Below are 18596 nucleotides of genomic sequence, written 5' to 3'. Positions count from 1 at the left end.
GTGTGAATGTGGAGATGAGAGGATGGGAGATTGTCACAGCAAGGCTTTGGGGATCCTGTTGTTATTTGCATAGATGCATGATGCTTAATATTTCTGTCCATACCTAGGAACACAATCTGCACAGAAACCTAATTAGATGTAGATAGCCATGATTTTATTCACTGCCTACTCTTTTCAGTGCATGTGCTCACAAATGTGCACAGACATACATGTGTATATATTTCACGGACATTGGAAGGGAACCCTCAAAACATCTAGTGCAACTCTACCTGCCCAGGAATCTTCCCTCCAATGTCCCTGAGAAGTGATCATCTATTCTTCTCCCGAATATCTTCAGAAAAAGAGACCCTACTATCAACTGAGGCAGATTGCTTAATTTTTGGACAGCTTGCATTGTTACAGAACTTTTCTGAAATCTTCCTCTATACAACTTCCACCTATTGCTTATGCTTCTGGGACCTAGCACAACAAATCGAAGTACTATTTAATGGCTCAGCCCTTCCAGTGTTTGAAAGCAGTGATCTTAATCTCCCTGTGTTTATTCTTCAGTTTCTTAAAACCATTTTCTTCTTACCCTGGACAGTCCTTTAATACACTCCCATTTGGTGAAATTTTTTCTGAAATTTACCAAACTGAATGAACCATTTCAGATGGAGTCTCTCGAAGCCTTTGCACTGACCTTCTTAAAATGTCTTTTCTCCTCACTTCTCTTTCAAAGAATCCTTTTCTTTTTTTCAAGTATCATCTTCTCAATGGGGCCTGCCCTCCCTTCCAGATTTCGTAGTACTTAACTTCCTGCTTTTTACTCTCAATTAGTTTGTTCATTCATTCATTCATTTGTTTATATACTCATCTATCCATTTATTTATTCAGTCATTCATTTATCTATTCATTCAGGTGCTTAAGAGTAAACATTGTCTCATTTCATTCAGTATATTTGTTTCACCAGTGCCCAGCAGGGTAGCTCTCATAGTATAGGTGTTTAATAAATCTTTGTACCTTGACTGATTCAGTGTTTCACTGTTAACTCATATGAGGTTTCCAGTCACTCAGTTCCCTGGCCTTTCTTAAACACAGTGGCCGGTCAGGTGTCCCTGCTTTTGTATTTGTGCAGCTGAGTTTTGGAATTCCAGTAAAGGCCTTTATAGTTCATTATTTCATCTGTGATGTCACCATTTCTGCCTGCTGCAATCTGTTTGCATCTCAATACTGCTACAAAATATTAGCTATGTCTGTCATTTGTGTCTCATACCCTCTCCATCTCTCTGAAATGTCTTTGTCTATGTTTCATTTATCAGTGTACCTGTAGTCTTCTCCCACCTCTCTTCCAACATATATTCCTTGAGGACGGGGACTTCAGCTGATTTTGGCTTTGTGTTCCCAGCACTCGGTACAGTGCCTGACATATAGCAGGCACCTAATAAGTTCCTATTTAAATTAAAAAATTCTACCTCCCTCATTGGATAGGTATGCCACATACAGTGGTGTAGATATGTGCAGTTTTTTTCATCCCATATTTTCCCGTTTGCAACAGTTGCAAAACGTACATAGTTAATAAGATAATTAAAAATCATTGTTTGCATGGAAATGACCTCCAATCTGCTGTGTTTCTCTCTCCTAGGAATTGGCTCAACCCCTCACATACACACCAACTTTAATGGAGCGGATAGGCTTCGGCTGACATGCACATCTACAGGCTGGTATCCAAAGCCTGAGGCACAGTGGAGGAACATTTATGGGGTGCCCTTGTTACCAATGTCGAAGAACATTAGGCAGAAGGACGATGGGCTGTTCTCTGTAGAAATGTCGATCGTGGTGTCATCCAGTTTAAAAGAAACCATCTCTTGTTTCATTTGGAACCCCCTCCTCAAGCAAGAGAAGGAAGCAAAGTTGATTCGGGAAGGTCAGTTCCATCCCTAAATACCAGAGCTAGCCTTGTGCCCAGAAAGAGCAAAATGTAGGCCCTAAAAAGAGCGGGAAAGCCAGACCCCTCTAAATGTTTCACATAATCATGGGTCATAGTGTCTGACATTTCACTATCAGGAAATGTAGGATCTCAACAATGGAAGACACTCCAGAAATTCTCTGGTCTTAAGTGGCAGAGTCTGGATTCAGATGTATCTTTAGAATACAAATCCACTTCTCTTTTCAATATACCAGGCTGCCCCTTCCTTTGGCTTCCTACCATTCAAGGGTACTGAGACTCTGGGGCTTTACATTAGCAAGGAGGCTCCCAGGACTGGAGGCCGTTCACATTCCCTTATTGCTGAGGGGAGCTGTGTTTGCTGTTCGTCAACTGGCCTAACCATTTCCAGTGAACCCATAGAAGCAGATTGAACAAGGGCACATATTCACGTGGCTTCATCTGCTCCCTAAATGCTCCCCCCATTTTCTCTTTATTGGTCAAAGCCCCTCTTCTCCCACTGGTGAATTCCTTCTGGGGCCTCTGCTTTGGGGGCAGGGTCAGGCTGGCCATGCTTCATTTACCCTCCCAGTCATGCCAAAATCTTTAAGAATTGTTGAACCATGACTCAGCTGTCCTCTCACCTTGGCATTTTCCTTATCACCTGGGACCTTCTCTTCTTGTGATATGTTTGCCATACTACATTTCCCCTACTCCATCCCCTTTCAAGCTTCCCTTTATGTGTTTTCTTTCACCACTAGAATGAAATGGACATTGTTCTGAAGACCAGAACTGTCCTTCTTTTTGCTTCTGTTTCTCTCTTCAGCACTTAGCACAAAGCCTGACAGGTGTTGTTGTTCAGCTGATTTTCACTCATATCTGACTCTTTGTGACCCAACTGGAGGTTTTCTTGGCAGAGATATTGGAGTGGGTTGCCATTTCCTTCTCTGGCTCATTTTACAAATAAGAAAACCGAGGTAAACAAGATTCAGTGACTTGCTCAGGGTCACACAGCTAATAAGTATCTGAGGTCAGATTTGAACTCAGAAAGATGAGTCTTCCTGACTCCAGGCCTGGCACTCTATGCACTGTGCCACCTCGATGCTTGGTGTTTACCTGCCTGCCTAAAGATACGGACAGGAACAATGTGTCATTCTTCACCCCTGAACTTCTGAATTGTGGGCTACATAACAGTACACATGCATTAGGAGCATTTACCAACATGGGGGCGAGAGAGAGTTAGAACATGAGCAGTGCACTGAATTTGGAATCAGGGAGACACAGGTTCAAATTCTGCCTCAGTATTTGCCCTAACTATGTAACTCTAGGCTAGTCACTTAACCTCTCTCTGGGCTCCAACTTTCTGATCTGTAGAATAATGGAACCAGACATTCTGAGGTTCTTTCTGGCCCTACAATCTGTGATAATTCTACTCCCAGTAATGCTGATTCTGCCAGGCCTCTTATAGGGCATGCCTATTTAGTAATAGCCCCTGGAGGAGGGTACATGGAATACAAGGGTCATTATACTGTTGATCATATAAACACAGAGCAGGACAGACACATTCAAGAATCCTAGGCCAGTCTTGCCATCCTGACTCCCTACTAACTCTCCTTCTTTTGACCTTACCCTACCCCAATTCAACAAACATTTCCTTGTTTCTTGAACTGGTAATCTTCAGGAAGAAAAAGAGCTAGCTTCAGATCAATTGGTAGTAACTATAGCATCTCTCCCTCTTAATTAGAGTTGTTGGAGAGAGACTCCATTTGGCCAAATCATAGGTGACATCTTAATAAGTCACACCAGCTCCCTTCTTGGGCCTATGTATAGGCTGCCTTCCCTGTTGTGCTAACAGCAATGCAGAGGAGAGTAGGGCATCTGTCTGCATAAGCTCAGGAAGACCTCAGGGCCAGTGTTCCGACCAGGGAATCAGGGTACTGTGAAATTAGGATTTCTGGGCTCTAGGTCCACCATATGCGAACCTTGGGTAAAGCTCTAGAACTGCTTGGGCCTCTGTTTCCTCATCTGTTAAATTAGGATTTTGCTCTAATCGGTAAGGCCTCTTCAGGCATCAACTGCCTATAACTCTGAGATTTTTTTTTTTTAGATAACTTGCTTCCAGAGACCTCTTCTGGGATAATCCCATTGTTGATCTGTGTATTTATTGCTGGAATTTTCCTATTCTTCACTTATTATGATGACATTCTACAAACAGTCCAAGGTAAAGGGATAAATGGTGGGTAGGTTGGGCTTATTTTACAATGCAATGGGACCTAGAGAAGATTATGAACTGTCTGAGTCATTACTTGCAGTTTATTCTTGGTTTGACATTAGGGGGATCAGTTCAGATTACGAGAAACCCATTGCAAATCCAATTTGATTCTAAGTGGATACCTGTAGGTGGGGTGTATTAACGGTATCTTACGGGAACTTTCAGATGCAAGCTAGATGTTGTTAGACGTAGGCTTCAGATGGAAGATGAGTGTTGGAGCTGAGCTTTGGAGGAAACCTGAGAATCTTGGAGGGGAAGAGGGACAGTGTAGGTAAAGGTACAGAGATGAGAGATAGAACGTTAGGCACAGGGAATGAAAAGAAGGCCAATTTGGCTTCGTGAAAGAGATCAGGATGCAGTAAGCTTGGAAAGGTAGGTTGAAACCTATTTAGTAATACAGGCTGATGAATTCATTCTTCCTCACATTTTTCCTGAATGGTCATAAAATAGACAGTAGATAGCAATAGCACTGGCTTCATAGTGTCATTGTGAGGATCAAATGAGATAATGTGGCTTAAAGTGCTTTGCAAACCTTAAAAACACCACATAAATACCATTATTATTATTAAATATCACCATCATTATTATTATGCATTTGTGGTCCCAATAACAAAGTCTAAATACTAATGAAGGAGCATAGACACATATTTTTTCACTTAATTATAATTCAGAGCAGATTTTATTAAACTATGTGAAAATATCCATCTCTCAACATTACTAATCTATTGATTTTTAAAATAAGATGATAAGTGGTTCCTATTAAATTACTTTTGATTTTATTTCTCTCAGCACTAAGAGCCTGGATGCAAGATTCCTTTGAATAATTCTGGAGATTTTCTGGATCCTGGAGAGTATTAGGGGAAGACAATGAAACAACATGAGTAGCTGATGTTAAGAGCCTTTAGAAGTCCTTTGAGGGACTATCTTTGCTCTAGCCCGGAAGCCAGCTAATTGATTGACACTGATCTCGGCCATGTATTTTCTCTTTTGAGATTCATAACAGGACTATGAGATAGGTCCTAGAGACATCGTGATCATTTTCTAGTTGACTCATCCATGGTCACGCAGATAAAAAGTGTCTGAGGTGTAATCTGAACTTCAGTCTTCTCTGAGTCTGAAGATTCTTTTCCTTCTTTCCTCCGCTCTGGTGCTTCATACAATTTGGTCAAACTTGCATCTAACTTGCCAAAATCCATTCATCATTTCAATCCAACTCGATAGGCGTTATTCTATCACCCATTTTCATGCTCATGCCTTTGAATAGGTAGTTCCGCATACCTGGAAGTCACTCCACCTTCACCCCACCCTTTCAGTGGAAGCATTAGATTGAATGGGAAAGATTAGTTGGGGAGATAAAGATGATGAATTGATTAATCAACATTTTTTAAGCACCTACTAGGTGATAGGCACCATGTTAGGCCTGGAGATACAAAATTACCTCCCCTTGAGAAATTTACATTCTCTCAGGGCAGACATATACTTGCATATGAACATATATACATACCTACTTTCATACTTACACACATACATTTACACACTTGTAGAATGAGTCAATAAATATTTAAGTACTTACTATGTGCCAAGCATTGTGCTAATCCCTGGGGATACAAATATGAAAAAGAGAGTCCCTGCCCTCAGGAAGCTTACAGTCTGATGGGGGAAGACAACACATAAAGAAAGATGATGAGCATGTAGGGGAAGGAGAAAGTACTCAGCATGGAGGCATGACCAAAACCAAAAAAGTCCCCTATGAGTACAGCCAGAGGGAAAAAAAAAGAAGTCCAAAATGAGTGCAGCCAGGTAGGAAACGAGGAGATGTCTGTACTCTATCCCTTCCGTAAGTGGAATGTGAAGAGTTCATGGCTCCTCCCTCTCCCTTCTCCTCAGAGGGGGAACCATACTGGTGAGGTCTGAGTCAGCAGTCCCTGATTGATTGGATCTTTCAAAATGATGAGATTTTCCAGTAATGAGTTTACTGGGTGCTTGGTGGAAACATCAAAGATGTCCAAAATGGGTGCAGTGATAGAGTTAATGGGGAATAAGTTGAAGAGATAGAATGGAATGGAGAGGGGAGAGCAAAGATTTGCAGGATCCTAAGCACCTCTCATCTCCTATCTGTGCAACCAACCAAGGCCTTTAATGATTTCCTTGTTAGGGTTCGTACATTTAGTGCACTTGTCTTCTATTATGTCTAACCCTCAAGGTGCTGGATATCATACTGCAGACTAATCAGGTAATAATATGTAAATACCCACCCATAGTTATATGATAAATTGCATGGTGTAGATTATAATTGCAGGGAAATACAGATCAGGGTGAGCTTGGTTGGGTCAGAGTCCAGAATATTGGGCTGTAAGTCTTCAGACTTGGGAAGTTTGCATAGGCCATCTGTTTTCTCCCATGCCCCAAATGATAAATCCACAATATCTTTGACCAATGGCTATTTAATTTCTGCTCATAGAATCCAGTGTCGGGGAGTTTATTGCCTTCTGAGGTAGATAAATGCCTCCAAATTTTGCACACTCACAGAATCACAATGTGTGTAAATTGAAAGAAACACCTGATATCATTCAGTCCAAAAGGATGACTTCTGTAAGAGACTTGATTTAGTCTGCATTAGAAGGCCTCCCATGAACGTGGACTGAAGGCTGCTGAAGGCAGCTCATGCTACTTTGGGACAAGCTCCCTTGAACAAAATATTAAGGAGAAAAAAAGACTTGCATAAGGTTCTTCCAGTTGAAAAAGTAAAAGCAAGGGAGCAATATACACAATAAACGGCAGTGTAAATATGGTGAAGACTGAACATCGCAGGTACTCTGGCCAGAAACTGCTGACAGCACCATTACTGTCTTGCCAAAGTTAAAGGGCAGATCTTTTCTTTCAGCTAATGATCCATAAACTGAATCTTTATTTGTGGGATGGGTGAATGTTTGTTGGGAAATTGACTCATTCCTTCACTTTTCCCCAGATACTCTTCAAACCATTTCATGATATCTTTTGTTTTTACATCATTTATATTCCCCACTGTTTCTCTTCCTCCACCCCTTCCCAGGTGGTCTTATAATAGCTTGAACTTACAATAACTACCTCTTATAAGCTAGAACCCTACGGTTTTCAAAGTACTTTACAAATATCAGCTCACTTTATTCTCACAACAACCATGTGAGGTAAGTGTTATCATTACCTCTATTTTACAGATGAGGAAATTGAGGCCGATAGAAATTAAGTGATTTTTCCAGGGTCACACAGCTAGGAAATATCTGAAGCCATATTTTAACTCAAACCTGTCTGACTCTAGGTCAGGAGTTGTATTTATTAGCTCATTCATTATCTTTCCAACCTTATCTCTCTGTTGATTTTGTTTTTCTTTTCAAAATGTCAACTTCTGAGCTCACTTTGGTGTTATTTGCTTTGGTGGTATTCTAGTTTTTTTTTTTAAGTTTGTGTTTTCTTTTTTTCTCCTTATATGAATTTTAATTTACTACCTAACTGCCTCATAATAAAGAATTTTTTAAAAAAGGAGGAAAAGATTCAATAAAACTTAATGAGCACATCAATGTTTAATTTAATACACAGTGTTCTACATCCATGGCCACCCTCCTCTGCAAAGAAGGGCTAGGGAGGAATCTTTTTGTATTTCTTTTCTTGGGCCAAACTTAGTCATTTTCATTTATAGGAATTCTCAACTTTAAAAATGCCAACTAACATGAGTCTTTCCACATACACAGAACAGGGAGAGGAGGAAGAAAGAATATGTAGAAGGTAATAAGTGACTTCTCATTTATACTGACATGCAGGATAATTCTGACAGCATTATGTGCATCAAAGAAGGAAACGTAGAGGTGCCCTCTCTCTCTTTGCAACTAGAAGAGTCAACAAAATTCTGATAAAATTCAATGGACAATATTGGTTTGGTATTATCACCTATCAAAGTTAAAAGAATAGGATTTCTTTTGGTTAGAAATCAATAACCTTTTTCTTTTTTAACTGAGGAGTAGACTTGGGCATTTTTCAGAAGCACTAATTTTGTCAAAGCAAAATTTATCAATAAATTAAGAAAAATGTAAAAAAAAATTAAAAAATGTGTGACTGAAAAAAACACTTCAAAAGCAGGGAAAGTATAATTAATTAAATTTAGTGATGAAGGATCTAAGCCACCATCTGGTTCAATTCAAAAATTGAATAGATGAAGAAAATGAAGCCAAGAAAGGTGACTTTCCTAAGGTCACAGAGTGGCAGAATTTAGATAAATTCATTTCCAGAAGCACAGAGGAACAGTTCAAGGTCTTTGAAGGAGAATCAGATCTAGAAACCAGTGTAAAATCAAGAGCTGACTACCTCCTTCTTTCTCCTCCCTCCCCCCGCCACATACCTTTTTTTTTTTTTTGGTGTGAGGCAATTGGGGTTAAGTGACTTTCCCAGAGCCACACAAGCCAGTGAGAGTTAAATCTTTGAGGCTGGATTTGAAGTCAGGTCCTCCTGACTCTAGGGCCAGTGATCTATCCACTGCACCACCTAGGTGCCCCTGCCCCCCAGATACTTTTAAAGATAAACTTGGTGAGTTACATATTTTCACCATCATTATACAAATATAAATGGGGAGACTAGATGCTATGGAAAAATTCTCATCTCTTTGTGTTGTTGCTTTCAGAAAAAAAGAAAGTCCTGAAGGAGTCAAAAGATTGCCATCTTAAAAATTGAGTGGGTCAGTCAGACAGTGAGTCAACAAACATTTAAGAGCCTACCATATGCCAGGCACTGTGCTAAGTGCTGGGGATATAAAGATGGAGAGTCATGCTCAAGAAATAGCATGTAAATCATTATATGTGTATTATAGAGAGATGGAGGAGAGTAACACATAATAAGATGGGGGGATAGGTTATGAAGAGCTTTAAATGCCCCCAGAAGGACTTTATATTTTATCCTAGAAAGAAGAAAAAGATAACAGTGAGGCATATCAACATTACTGAGACATGGTTGAAAGCGTCATACCTCTGAAGACTCATATCAGGAAAAAAAAACTCAACATAAACTTCAAAAAACCCCATAGACAACCAACAAAACAAGAAACACGAAGGCAAGCCCAGAAGTAGCCATTTTGAGAGTTTCAATGGAGAGATAAAGTTGAAAAAATCATCTAACTAATATACTTAATCATTTAGCTAAATACAAGAAATGACTAAAACTGAAAATGTATGTGAAGTGGATGAATATGTAGAACAATATGAAATATAAAAATTAGCAAAATAGAAAATAAAGGCTCTAAATAGCCAAATATCTGAAAGAGAAACCAAGCTTGAGGAATTCCTGAAGAAAACTCTTCTAGCCTGGATTTATTTAAAATGGAATTTTATTAGACATTTAGAGAACAATAATTCCTAGGCAACATGGAGGAAGAAGGAACAAAGGGTTATAGATTTAGATCTTAAAGAGACTAAGGATCTAGTCCAGTCCCCTCATTTTACCTGTGACAAAGCACAGTGTGGCAATAGTTTAAAAGATATTCAAATTTAGAGAAAAAAATTGATGATTGGGAAGTGACTTAGAAGACAGGCATCCAGTAGAAGTTGCCTTATCAAAGGATTACAAATTGAAAGTTATTGGAGACCTTAGAGGCCATTTAGACCAATCCACTAACTTCATAGAGGAGAAAAGAGAGGCATAGAGAGATTAAATTACTTTCCAGGTCACAAAGTTGTTAAGAATTAGAATTGAGATGGATTCATCCATTGTAAGAAGTATGAAGAGTATAAGAGATTATCTCATCCAATATCTTCTTATGTTACAAATGGAGAAACTGAGGCCCAGACAAGGGAAGCGACATACTAAAGATCACAAGGAGAATTTGTAGGTGAACCAAACATAATAATAATCAGGTCTTCTAACTCTGAGTCCCTTGTGTATTCATTTATATTAGTTAATTTGGATACTTGAGAAAACAGAAAAGCAAATGAGGTGGCCATAATATAAAAAAAGGATAATGACAATTTTTCTCACTTTTATTTTTATAGGCACTCTTAAAGGTGATCTTGGTGAGTTATACTTTCTTGTTCATAATCCAATATATAAAGTGATATGACATACCACTGGATAATGATCATTTCACTATGTTATAGATTTTGGAGAAAAGAAAACTAGAGACAAAATGGTTGTATCCCTAAATGAGTGGATCAAAGAATAGATCACACAAACAACAAACAATTTTATTGAGTGAAATAATGACGATGAATCAACATACTAATATTTAAGGGATGTAGCTTAGGCATGTCTTAGAGGAAACTTTATAAATCTTAACATCCTTATTGTCAAAAGAAAGAAAGAGCAAACAGTTAAAAAATTAACAAATTTATAAACCCCAAACAAAACACAAGAAAAATAATATTGAAAACAAAATGACCATTAAAATGTTAGATAAAACAAACATCTGTTTTCTTGAGATCATTATGATCTGTGAATAATTTGATAATTTTATTTCTTTTAAAGAGAGAGATGGAAACTAATTGCCAAGATCAATAATAAAGAGGGAGAATTTCTAAACCAACTGAGAAGGTATAAAGAAAATTATTAGAAACTATAGTACTAAATTATATCCCAACAAAATGGAAGATTTACCTGAAATAGATGACAATTTGGAAAAATGCAAAATATAAAAATGAACAGGAATTTGTAATAGAGAGCTCAAATATTCATACATCAGAAAGTGAAATCAAGCTAAGTAATTTCTCCAAGAAAATATTTCAAGTTCAGTCAGTCCAAAAATATTTATTAAGTTCCACAAAAGGGAAGAGAGATATGAGATGTTAGCTAGTGGAGATGAATGGATGAAGTGAGGTTGTTTTGAGGAGACATGAACGTGTTTGTAGATGGTAGAGAAGCAGCCAGTAAGCAGGAAGAGATTGAAGGTAAGTGAGGGAGTGGGAATGGTAGAGGGAGTAATCTGTTGGAGAAAAAGATGGAATGGAATTATTTGTAATTATAGAGGGGTTTTCCTTGGCAAGGAGAAAGTCTGCCTCTTCATGTGAGACAGGGGTGAAGGAGGAGATAGTTGGGAAAGGCATCTAAGTCATATGAGAAGAAGAGAGAAAAGGGAACTCTGTGAATGGCCTCACTTTTTACAGGCAAAATTCGCAGGTGAGGTGGGGGGAAAGGGAGATGTGGAAAGTCTGGCAGTCAACGGAAAAAGTTTGAAACAGCTGCTGTGGTCAGTGATACAGTGAGTTTATTAAGGAGGTGTAGAGAGATTGCCATGTAGCAGTGAGGGCCCAGTTGAGGTTATGTAACATAAATTTGTAGCGGATCTAGTCAGCACAATTATATTATTTTTCTCCGGCTTTTCTCCCCCAGCACATGAGCAGGAGCAAAGGCTGTGGATGGTAGGAATAATCCATTGTTGAGGTTAGACAGGGCAAGGTCCTTGAGAGGATAAGTATACAAAGAATAAATGAGAAAAAGACCATGTAGAGTTAAACTAAATCACCAGGGGTCAAGATTGAGAAAGGAGGAGAATTTAGCCAATGCAGGGGTGATGGCCTTGGAAAAAACCAAGGCATAGAAGGATTGAAGGTCACGGGGAGAATGAACAATGAGGTTTGGGGTTTTGGGGCAGAGGGAGAGGTGGAATAACCATTGCTTGTGATCTGATAAGGGAATTTCAGAGGTTATAAACATAGAAGTGGTACATTCATGGGTGACAGCAAGATGAAGGGTATGATCATTTTTGTGTAGCTGAGGTAGGGTGGGGAAGTAGGTCCTGTGAAATGAGAATATTGAAGAACTGGGAGGTTAGGGTGAATACTCCCTCAATATTTGAGGGAATATCAATATGTATGTTGAAGTCCTATATTATGAGGGCAAGAGTTGGCGAGACAGGAAGGAGGGTAAGGCAGTCACTGAACTGATTGCAAAAAGAAGGAAAGTGTCCTGGAGGCCAATAAACAGAATTTTCTTGCATGGTAAATCTGGACTGAGTGAACCTAAAAGGGAGAAGTTATTGAGAGTGGTCGTGGAGGATAGCCTGGACATGGCAGTGGGGAACAATTAGTATTCTAACTGTCCCACCTCAACCAGTGAGTTGGACAAATGAAGGAAATGTGTTTCCAGTGCTGGAAAGGGAGACCAAGAAAACTGTAATAAGGAGGGAGCCATTTTTTCTGTGGGAGACAAAAATGTGGAAGGAGTGTGAAAGGAAAAGTTTTAAAATGAAAGCACATTTGTTACCTATGGAACAAGCATTCTAGAGAGCACAGTGAAAGGGTTTTGTAGTTTTAGAATGAAATGTTGTGGGAGTTGGGTTAAGGATGATGGGAATAAGGGAGTGGAGTGTGGGTGATGGAGAATGAGATTTGAATGATTATAGTCTCCGGTTCAGAATCACTAGGAAGAGAAGAGTATGTGATAGGGTGGATGCTTATTAATCATTGATAAATTAGTTCAGTTAGATTATCAATATTCCTCGGAGTTTTCCTTCAGAGTAGAATCCTCTTAGGGCATCAGTCAGCGTAGGGGAGGGGACTAGTGGGGGAAACAGATGGATTGTTTTTTTTTTTCCCTTGCAGGCTGTCCAGGACAGGCCAGGAGACCATTGGAGGGAGCAGGATGGGATGGCACTTTTCTCCTTCCATGCACGCAGGAGCAGGCTAGTCCAGGAGATATGCAGAAGGAGCAAAGAGGAATAGCATCGATCTCTCTTCTTGGCCATCATGAAGAGGCCCAACCAGGAGACCAGAAGGAAGTGGAATGGAATCTCTCTCCATCTCCTGATATCTTGAAGAAGCCAGGTTAGGAGTCTGGGGCAGAAGGGAATGACATCTCTCTTCCTTTTCTGCAATCAGGAAGAGTTGAGATGAATTTAAAATTGAATTCTGTTGAACACTATAAAAATAAATCATTCCTAAGTTACATGGACTAAAAAAAAAAGAGAAGGCATTTTATGAAACTCCTTCTATAACACAAATTTATTGTCCTGATATACAGACCAGGCAAAGATAAAGTAGCCCCCCAAAAGTAGAACTATATCAGAAATGAACATTACTATAAGAATACTAATTAAAATAAGACAAAAGAGGCTATAGCTGTGTATTCAAGAAATTATTTATACTTACCAAGTTGGATTTATGCCAGAAATACAAGGATGATTCAAATCTAGGGAAACTGAAAACATAATCATATTAATAGCAAGCACAATAGAAATTAATTTTGTTATGAATTATTAAGACACTCAAAAATCCTTTTAGAGAAAATCATCCAAAAGCACAAAAATTTAAAGATCTCACAATTATATAAGTATGTAAAACCAAACACTAACATAATTTGTAACACATAAATACTAGAAGCATTCCCAGTGAGATCAGAGATGATACAAGGATGCCCACTCTTTCTATCATTATTTCATTTAGTTCTAGAAATGCTATTTTTATGCAAACAGAAAAAAATAACAATGGAATCAGGACAGTCAAAGAAGATGTAAAAATGACCTCTTTATGGATTCTAGAGAAACAAAGAATCAAGGAAAAAGCCAAAATGATCGAAAACTTCAAAAAAAGTATCGTAGATACAAAATCAATTAATCAAAGAACATTTATTAAGCCCTACTAAGTTCTAGGCAACATGTCAATCTAAACTAATCATGTCTTTCTATATATTACTAACAAAACCCAGTGGGAAGAGATAGGACAAAAATTCTATGTAATTAAAAAGTGTACTAAGATACATGAAGATTATATAAATGCAACCAAAAAGCATTTTATAGAAATAAAAGAAGATATAAGATATAAGAAATAAAAGAAGAACACTAAAAATTTGGGAGCTATTCAATCTTTAGGATTGGGCTTTGCCAGGATAAGAAAAATGACATTACTATAAATAGTGGTTCTCAAACTTTCTTAAAAATTATTATAAGAACACAAACTATGTTTTTTTGTTTACCACAAATTTGTGAGAAACAGGAAATGTATCTGGAGAAAAATATCTTTAGATCAACACAGTATGCCTTATTAACATACTAACAATATATAAATAATATTTATGTAGTATAGAGAAAAATGAAAGGTTATATAACTTTTAAGTTTTTGAGAGGGAAAAATTCATAAGTAGACTTTATAGAACATAAAAATAAGAGACAAACTCATTTTTTTTCACACAAAGAAAATCATTGTGACTAGAATCAGAAGAAAAAATATGGTTTCAAAAGAAGCTTTTTGTTTGGTATATCTGAAAAATGTCTAACGTACAAAATCTATGAGGAATTGATACAAATTGATAAGCTATCTCATATAGACAAATAAAGGATATAAACAAAAAGTTTTCAAAAGAAGAAATACCAGCTAGCATCAATTATCTGAAAAATGTTTAAAAGCAATAGTAATAAGAGAAGTACAAACTGAAAGACCACTATGCATCACCTTAAGGCCACGTAGTTAGCAAAGAGGAAAATTCTTCATTGGAGAGTCTGTAGGAAGACAGGAATCATAATTAAACAGTGGAAGAGTTGTGACTGTGTTCCACCTCTTCTGGAAAGCAATTTGGAATTATTCAAGGAAAGTTATTCAATTGTCCATAACCACTTGACTCAGAGACTTCACTAATGAGTCTACTGAGAGCAAGAAATGACCATATCAAGGTTTTTGTAGCAGCAATATTTGTGATAACAAAATATGTTTCTAACACTTGAAGAATGGCTGAGGAACTGTTGTAGCTCAATGTAATAGAATAACACTGCTATGTAAAAAGGAAGATAAATGAAGAATTTAGAGAAACTGCATGAAATAATGAATAAAGAAAGCAGATAAAAAAATGCAATGATCACAAGGTAAACAAAGTCACTAGCCATTTGAAGGTAAGAAAAGTTGGCTATAGATGTTAGTACCATACTACTAAATTTAAAGTACTTCCATTAAAAATATTAATAATAGACAAGCAAAATATTTAATTCTTGAGAGAGAAGGATTTGGAAGTGGGTTTTTTTTGGTGTATCAATACATTAGCATTTTTTTAAATAGTGGAAAAAGTATTGAATTTAGAAAAAAGAATAAATGGAAGGAACATTTGAAGATTTTAAAATGATGGGGAAGCAATGGGTAGATAGGGAGAGAATGAAAATAGGAGAGAATGGAGACACTAGGCAGATAAGTTAGTGGAGAAAGTGGCAAAGAACATCAGTCATTCAGCCGATTAGCAGTTTTGTCCACCAGTCTCCCACATATTGTGTGACCTTAGAGAAGTCACCTCACTGCTCTGAGCCTTGGATTCGTCATATGTAAAATAAGGCTTACCTTGATGATTTTTAAGATCCCTTTCAATTCTAAATCTTATAGAGTTTGGAGTCATGGATGTCTCAGAGTCAAGAGAATATAGTCTACAATTAACAGTATGCCATGGGTCAATTGATCTATATAAAGAGCATTCCTTGCAGCATGTACAAATATTCTTTCCCTGCTCCTAGTCGATCATGAGGAAATCTGAGGGCTTGACTTTAATCCATAAACAACTGATGACTGAGGATCCCCTAATTGGCTACTAAGCAGGAAGATCTGAGGACTTAGGGCACCTTTCAAAAGAAAACACAGCTTCCTGTTTGCTCCCTCTTGGCTGCAATTCAGCAGGTGATTAAATGTTATTCTAGTGTGAGGTGGGGAAAGGACAAAGTCCTGTCTTCCCATTTGGCCCCTAAAGTCCCTCCCTATACTAGTGTTATAGCAGCTTACATAGCAATCAATGCAGGGGGACTCAATCAGGTGAACTTTAGCTCAGGTGACTGGCTACCTCTGACTGTCTTCTGGTGTTCCTTTCCTTGAATAAGTGACATTGTGAAGTTGAAATGTTGGGAAGTCTGTGAGAATTGGCAAAAGTGTATACCAGAATGATTGTAATAGCAGCATGGTCAAGAGTGGGTCTGAAGAAAGGGAAATATCTTTGATGGAAAGACCACCAGAAAGTAAAATAAATTTGGATGTTTAATGAGACAATGTCAGAGATGCAAAATGGAAAATGATTAGTTAAAAGCCTTGCAAAAATTGCTTTTTACACCAATGAAGCTTAACTACCAACTTTCCAAAAAAAAAAAAACCAACCACAAACTACACTAGTTAAAGTTACTAAACTCTGTTCTTATCATTCTGTCGGTGTGCAGTATGATCTTCATGGTTTTATTGCTTTTGTCAGGAGCAAATTTCCTATAAGATATCTTATTGTATTTGTGCTTTGAGTATATTTGTTAATTGCTTCTCTTTTGGGGGGAAATCTAGTCATGAATTATAACTTTTATTGTAATTAACATAATCTCCAGATTGCCAGGGTGGGGGCTTACTAATGAGCTAAAGAATATGACAATAGGGATCCTAATCTTCTAAATAGAGCTCAGGATGGTCCAGAGCTGAGTCTGGCCAATCATTAATGACTAGGTAAAGGGTGGAGAGTGGTCACCAGTCCCTATGGCTGCAGCCAAGCTGTGCCTCTATATCTTGTGTTAGAATTTTAATCTTATTTCTTTTTTTCGTTTGTTTGATTTCAGACTTACAATCTGCCCAGAAACACAGAGGTAATCACTGAAGAGGTTATAAGCAGAGTCTGTGGGGAGCAGAAAATGTCTTTGAATTAGATTTGAGATTATACTGGACTGCAAGCTTCATTTAACCTAACAGTATTGGATGACAGTCAAGAAATCTAATATCATCTAAATCTTCATTGAAAGAGGCTTAAGTAATACCCAGGACTAGGGAGTTGATTAGCCCCACTGTACTTTGCTCTGGTCAGCCTACATCTGGAGCATGACCTTGGGAAAGTCACTTAGCCTGTTTGCCTCATTATCCTCAACTGTAGAATGGAGATCACAACTGGAATCACCTGCCTTCCAAGGTTGTTGTGAGGATCAAATGAAATGATAATTGTAAAGCACCTAGAACAATGCTTGACAAAGAGTAGGTGTTATGCAAATCCAAGCTATTATGATCATTATTTTTTACAAATGAGAATATTTCAGTTACTCAAGTATTCAAAAAGTAGCCATGTGAAATGGGGATTATAATTATTCTGCTTGGGCCCAGAAAGCAGAAGGAGGAACAGTGGGTCAAACAAATAAAAGGTAAAGAAAAGCTTGACAACTACAGACAGTTATAAGGCAGAATGATGGCCTGAAGTTAGGACAACATAGTAGAGTGAAAAGAATACTGACTTTGGGGGTCAGAGGACTTGAGTTAAAGTTCTCCCTCTGTCCACCTTTGCAACCTTGTGAAAGTCACTCCACCTCTCTGGGCCTCTGTGGCCTCATCTATAAAAAGTGGGGACTGGTGAACAAAACGGCTTCTAAAGTCCCTTCCAACATAATGACTGGTATATAGTAGTTGATTAATAAATGCTTATAGCTTGATTTAAAGACTGAATCTAGAACTTAGTATAATTTGGCACAAAGTAAGCATTTAATCCGTGTTTGTTAATTGACTGACAGCTTAATGAACATTTTCATGTATAGTACATTCTCTTTCAGTCACATATTATAGTGAAAGGCCTCAAGTCCTTCTAACTGAGCTTCTGTGAATAATAGGTCATATTTATATAGTCTTTTAAGGTTTGCAAAGAATTTTATTATTTTGTTTGACTCTATTTTATACATCCCTTCTCCTTGAAACTCTTCTTTTGGACTCTGTGACACTATATTATTATCTGACAATCTCTTTCCCCTGCTGTTTTCCTCCTATCTTTCTAACTGTTCCTTCCCAACATAGTAAAAATAGCCCTAAACTAGAATGTATATGGAGGCATGACTTCAAGGAAGTGTAACTATTTTACAACAGAAACACAATAGATCCAGCAGCTAGGGGGCACACTGGACTCAGCAAGACTGAGTTCAAATTTGGTTTCAGAAATTAGCTGTGTGACCAGAGGCAAGTCAATTAACTGACTTGCCTCAGTTTCCTCAAATGCAAAATGGGGACAATAATAGCACCGACCTCTTAAGGTTGTTGTGTAGATAAAATGACATAATATTTGTAAAGTACTTTGCAAACCTTAAAGCCAGCTATTACTTGCTTGTGTGTGTGTGTGTGTGTGTGTGTGTGTGTGTGTTTAAAGTAATGGGGTACTAAACTTGAAGACGGAAAACAGACTTATCCTTCTGAGTTAGGGAGAATGGTGACAGGGTGAGTGAAAAGACAAAAATATACTGAAGAAAAAAAGAGGGAAGATGAAAGAAGTTCAGCCATATGGCCTTGTATTTCTCAGCAAAATTGGGGGGAAGTCATTGGCTCAATGTGTACATGTGTGTTTTGGGGAGAACTTGGTGCCTTGAGCTTGGAAGTGGTTTAGAATAGCAGCTGGGACATGTATTCTAAGAAAGCATCAAGAAATGAAGTATCATTTAACAATGCACATCACAGAAGTGATTAGAGCATGGCAGTAGGCTTTTGTTTCTAACCCTGGGACTGAACC

The 18596-nt window shown here is 38.0% G+C and overlaps 1 protein-coding gene across 3 annotated transcripts in view; it reads left to right on the top strand.

Moving 5' to 3' along the window:
* LOC110200684 (butyrophilin subfamily 1 member A1-like) overlaps positions 1–18596 on the top strand; it is a 32135-nt gene that overhangs the window by 11617 nt on the left and 1922 nt on the right. The window contains exons 4-8 of one of the 3 annotated variants that reach the window (XM_020976077.2): positions 1622–1903; positions 4011–4124; positions 10187–10207; positions 12731–12952; positions 16684–16710. In XM_020976077.2, the coding sequence (XP_020831736.1) occupies positions 1622–1903; positions 4011–4124; positions 10187–10207; positions 12731–12952; positions 16684–16710 (666 nt within the window). The remainder of the gene's footprint in view (positions 1–1621; positions 1904–4010; positions 4125–10186; positions 10208–12730; positions 12953–16683; positions 16711–18596) is intronic. The other 2 variants (XM_020976078.2, XM_020976079.2) reach the window with 2 other exon arrangements.

The sequence above is a fragment of the Phascolarctos cinereus genome, unplaced genomic scaffold (genome assembly GCF_003287225.1).
Source record: "Phascolarctos cinereus isolate Bilbo 61053 unplaced genomic scaffold, phaCin_HiC Scaffold_9;HRSCAF=440, whole genome shotgun sequence".
Taxonomy (NCBI): domain Eukaryota; kingdom Metazoa; phylum Chordata; class Mammalia; order Diprotodontia; family Phascolarctidae; genus Phascolarctos; species Phascolarctos cinereus.
The sequence above is the reverse complement of the archived record's forward strand: the minus strand, read 5'-3'. Positions and strand labels throughout refer to the sequence as shown.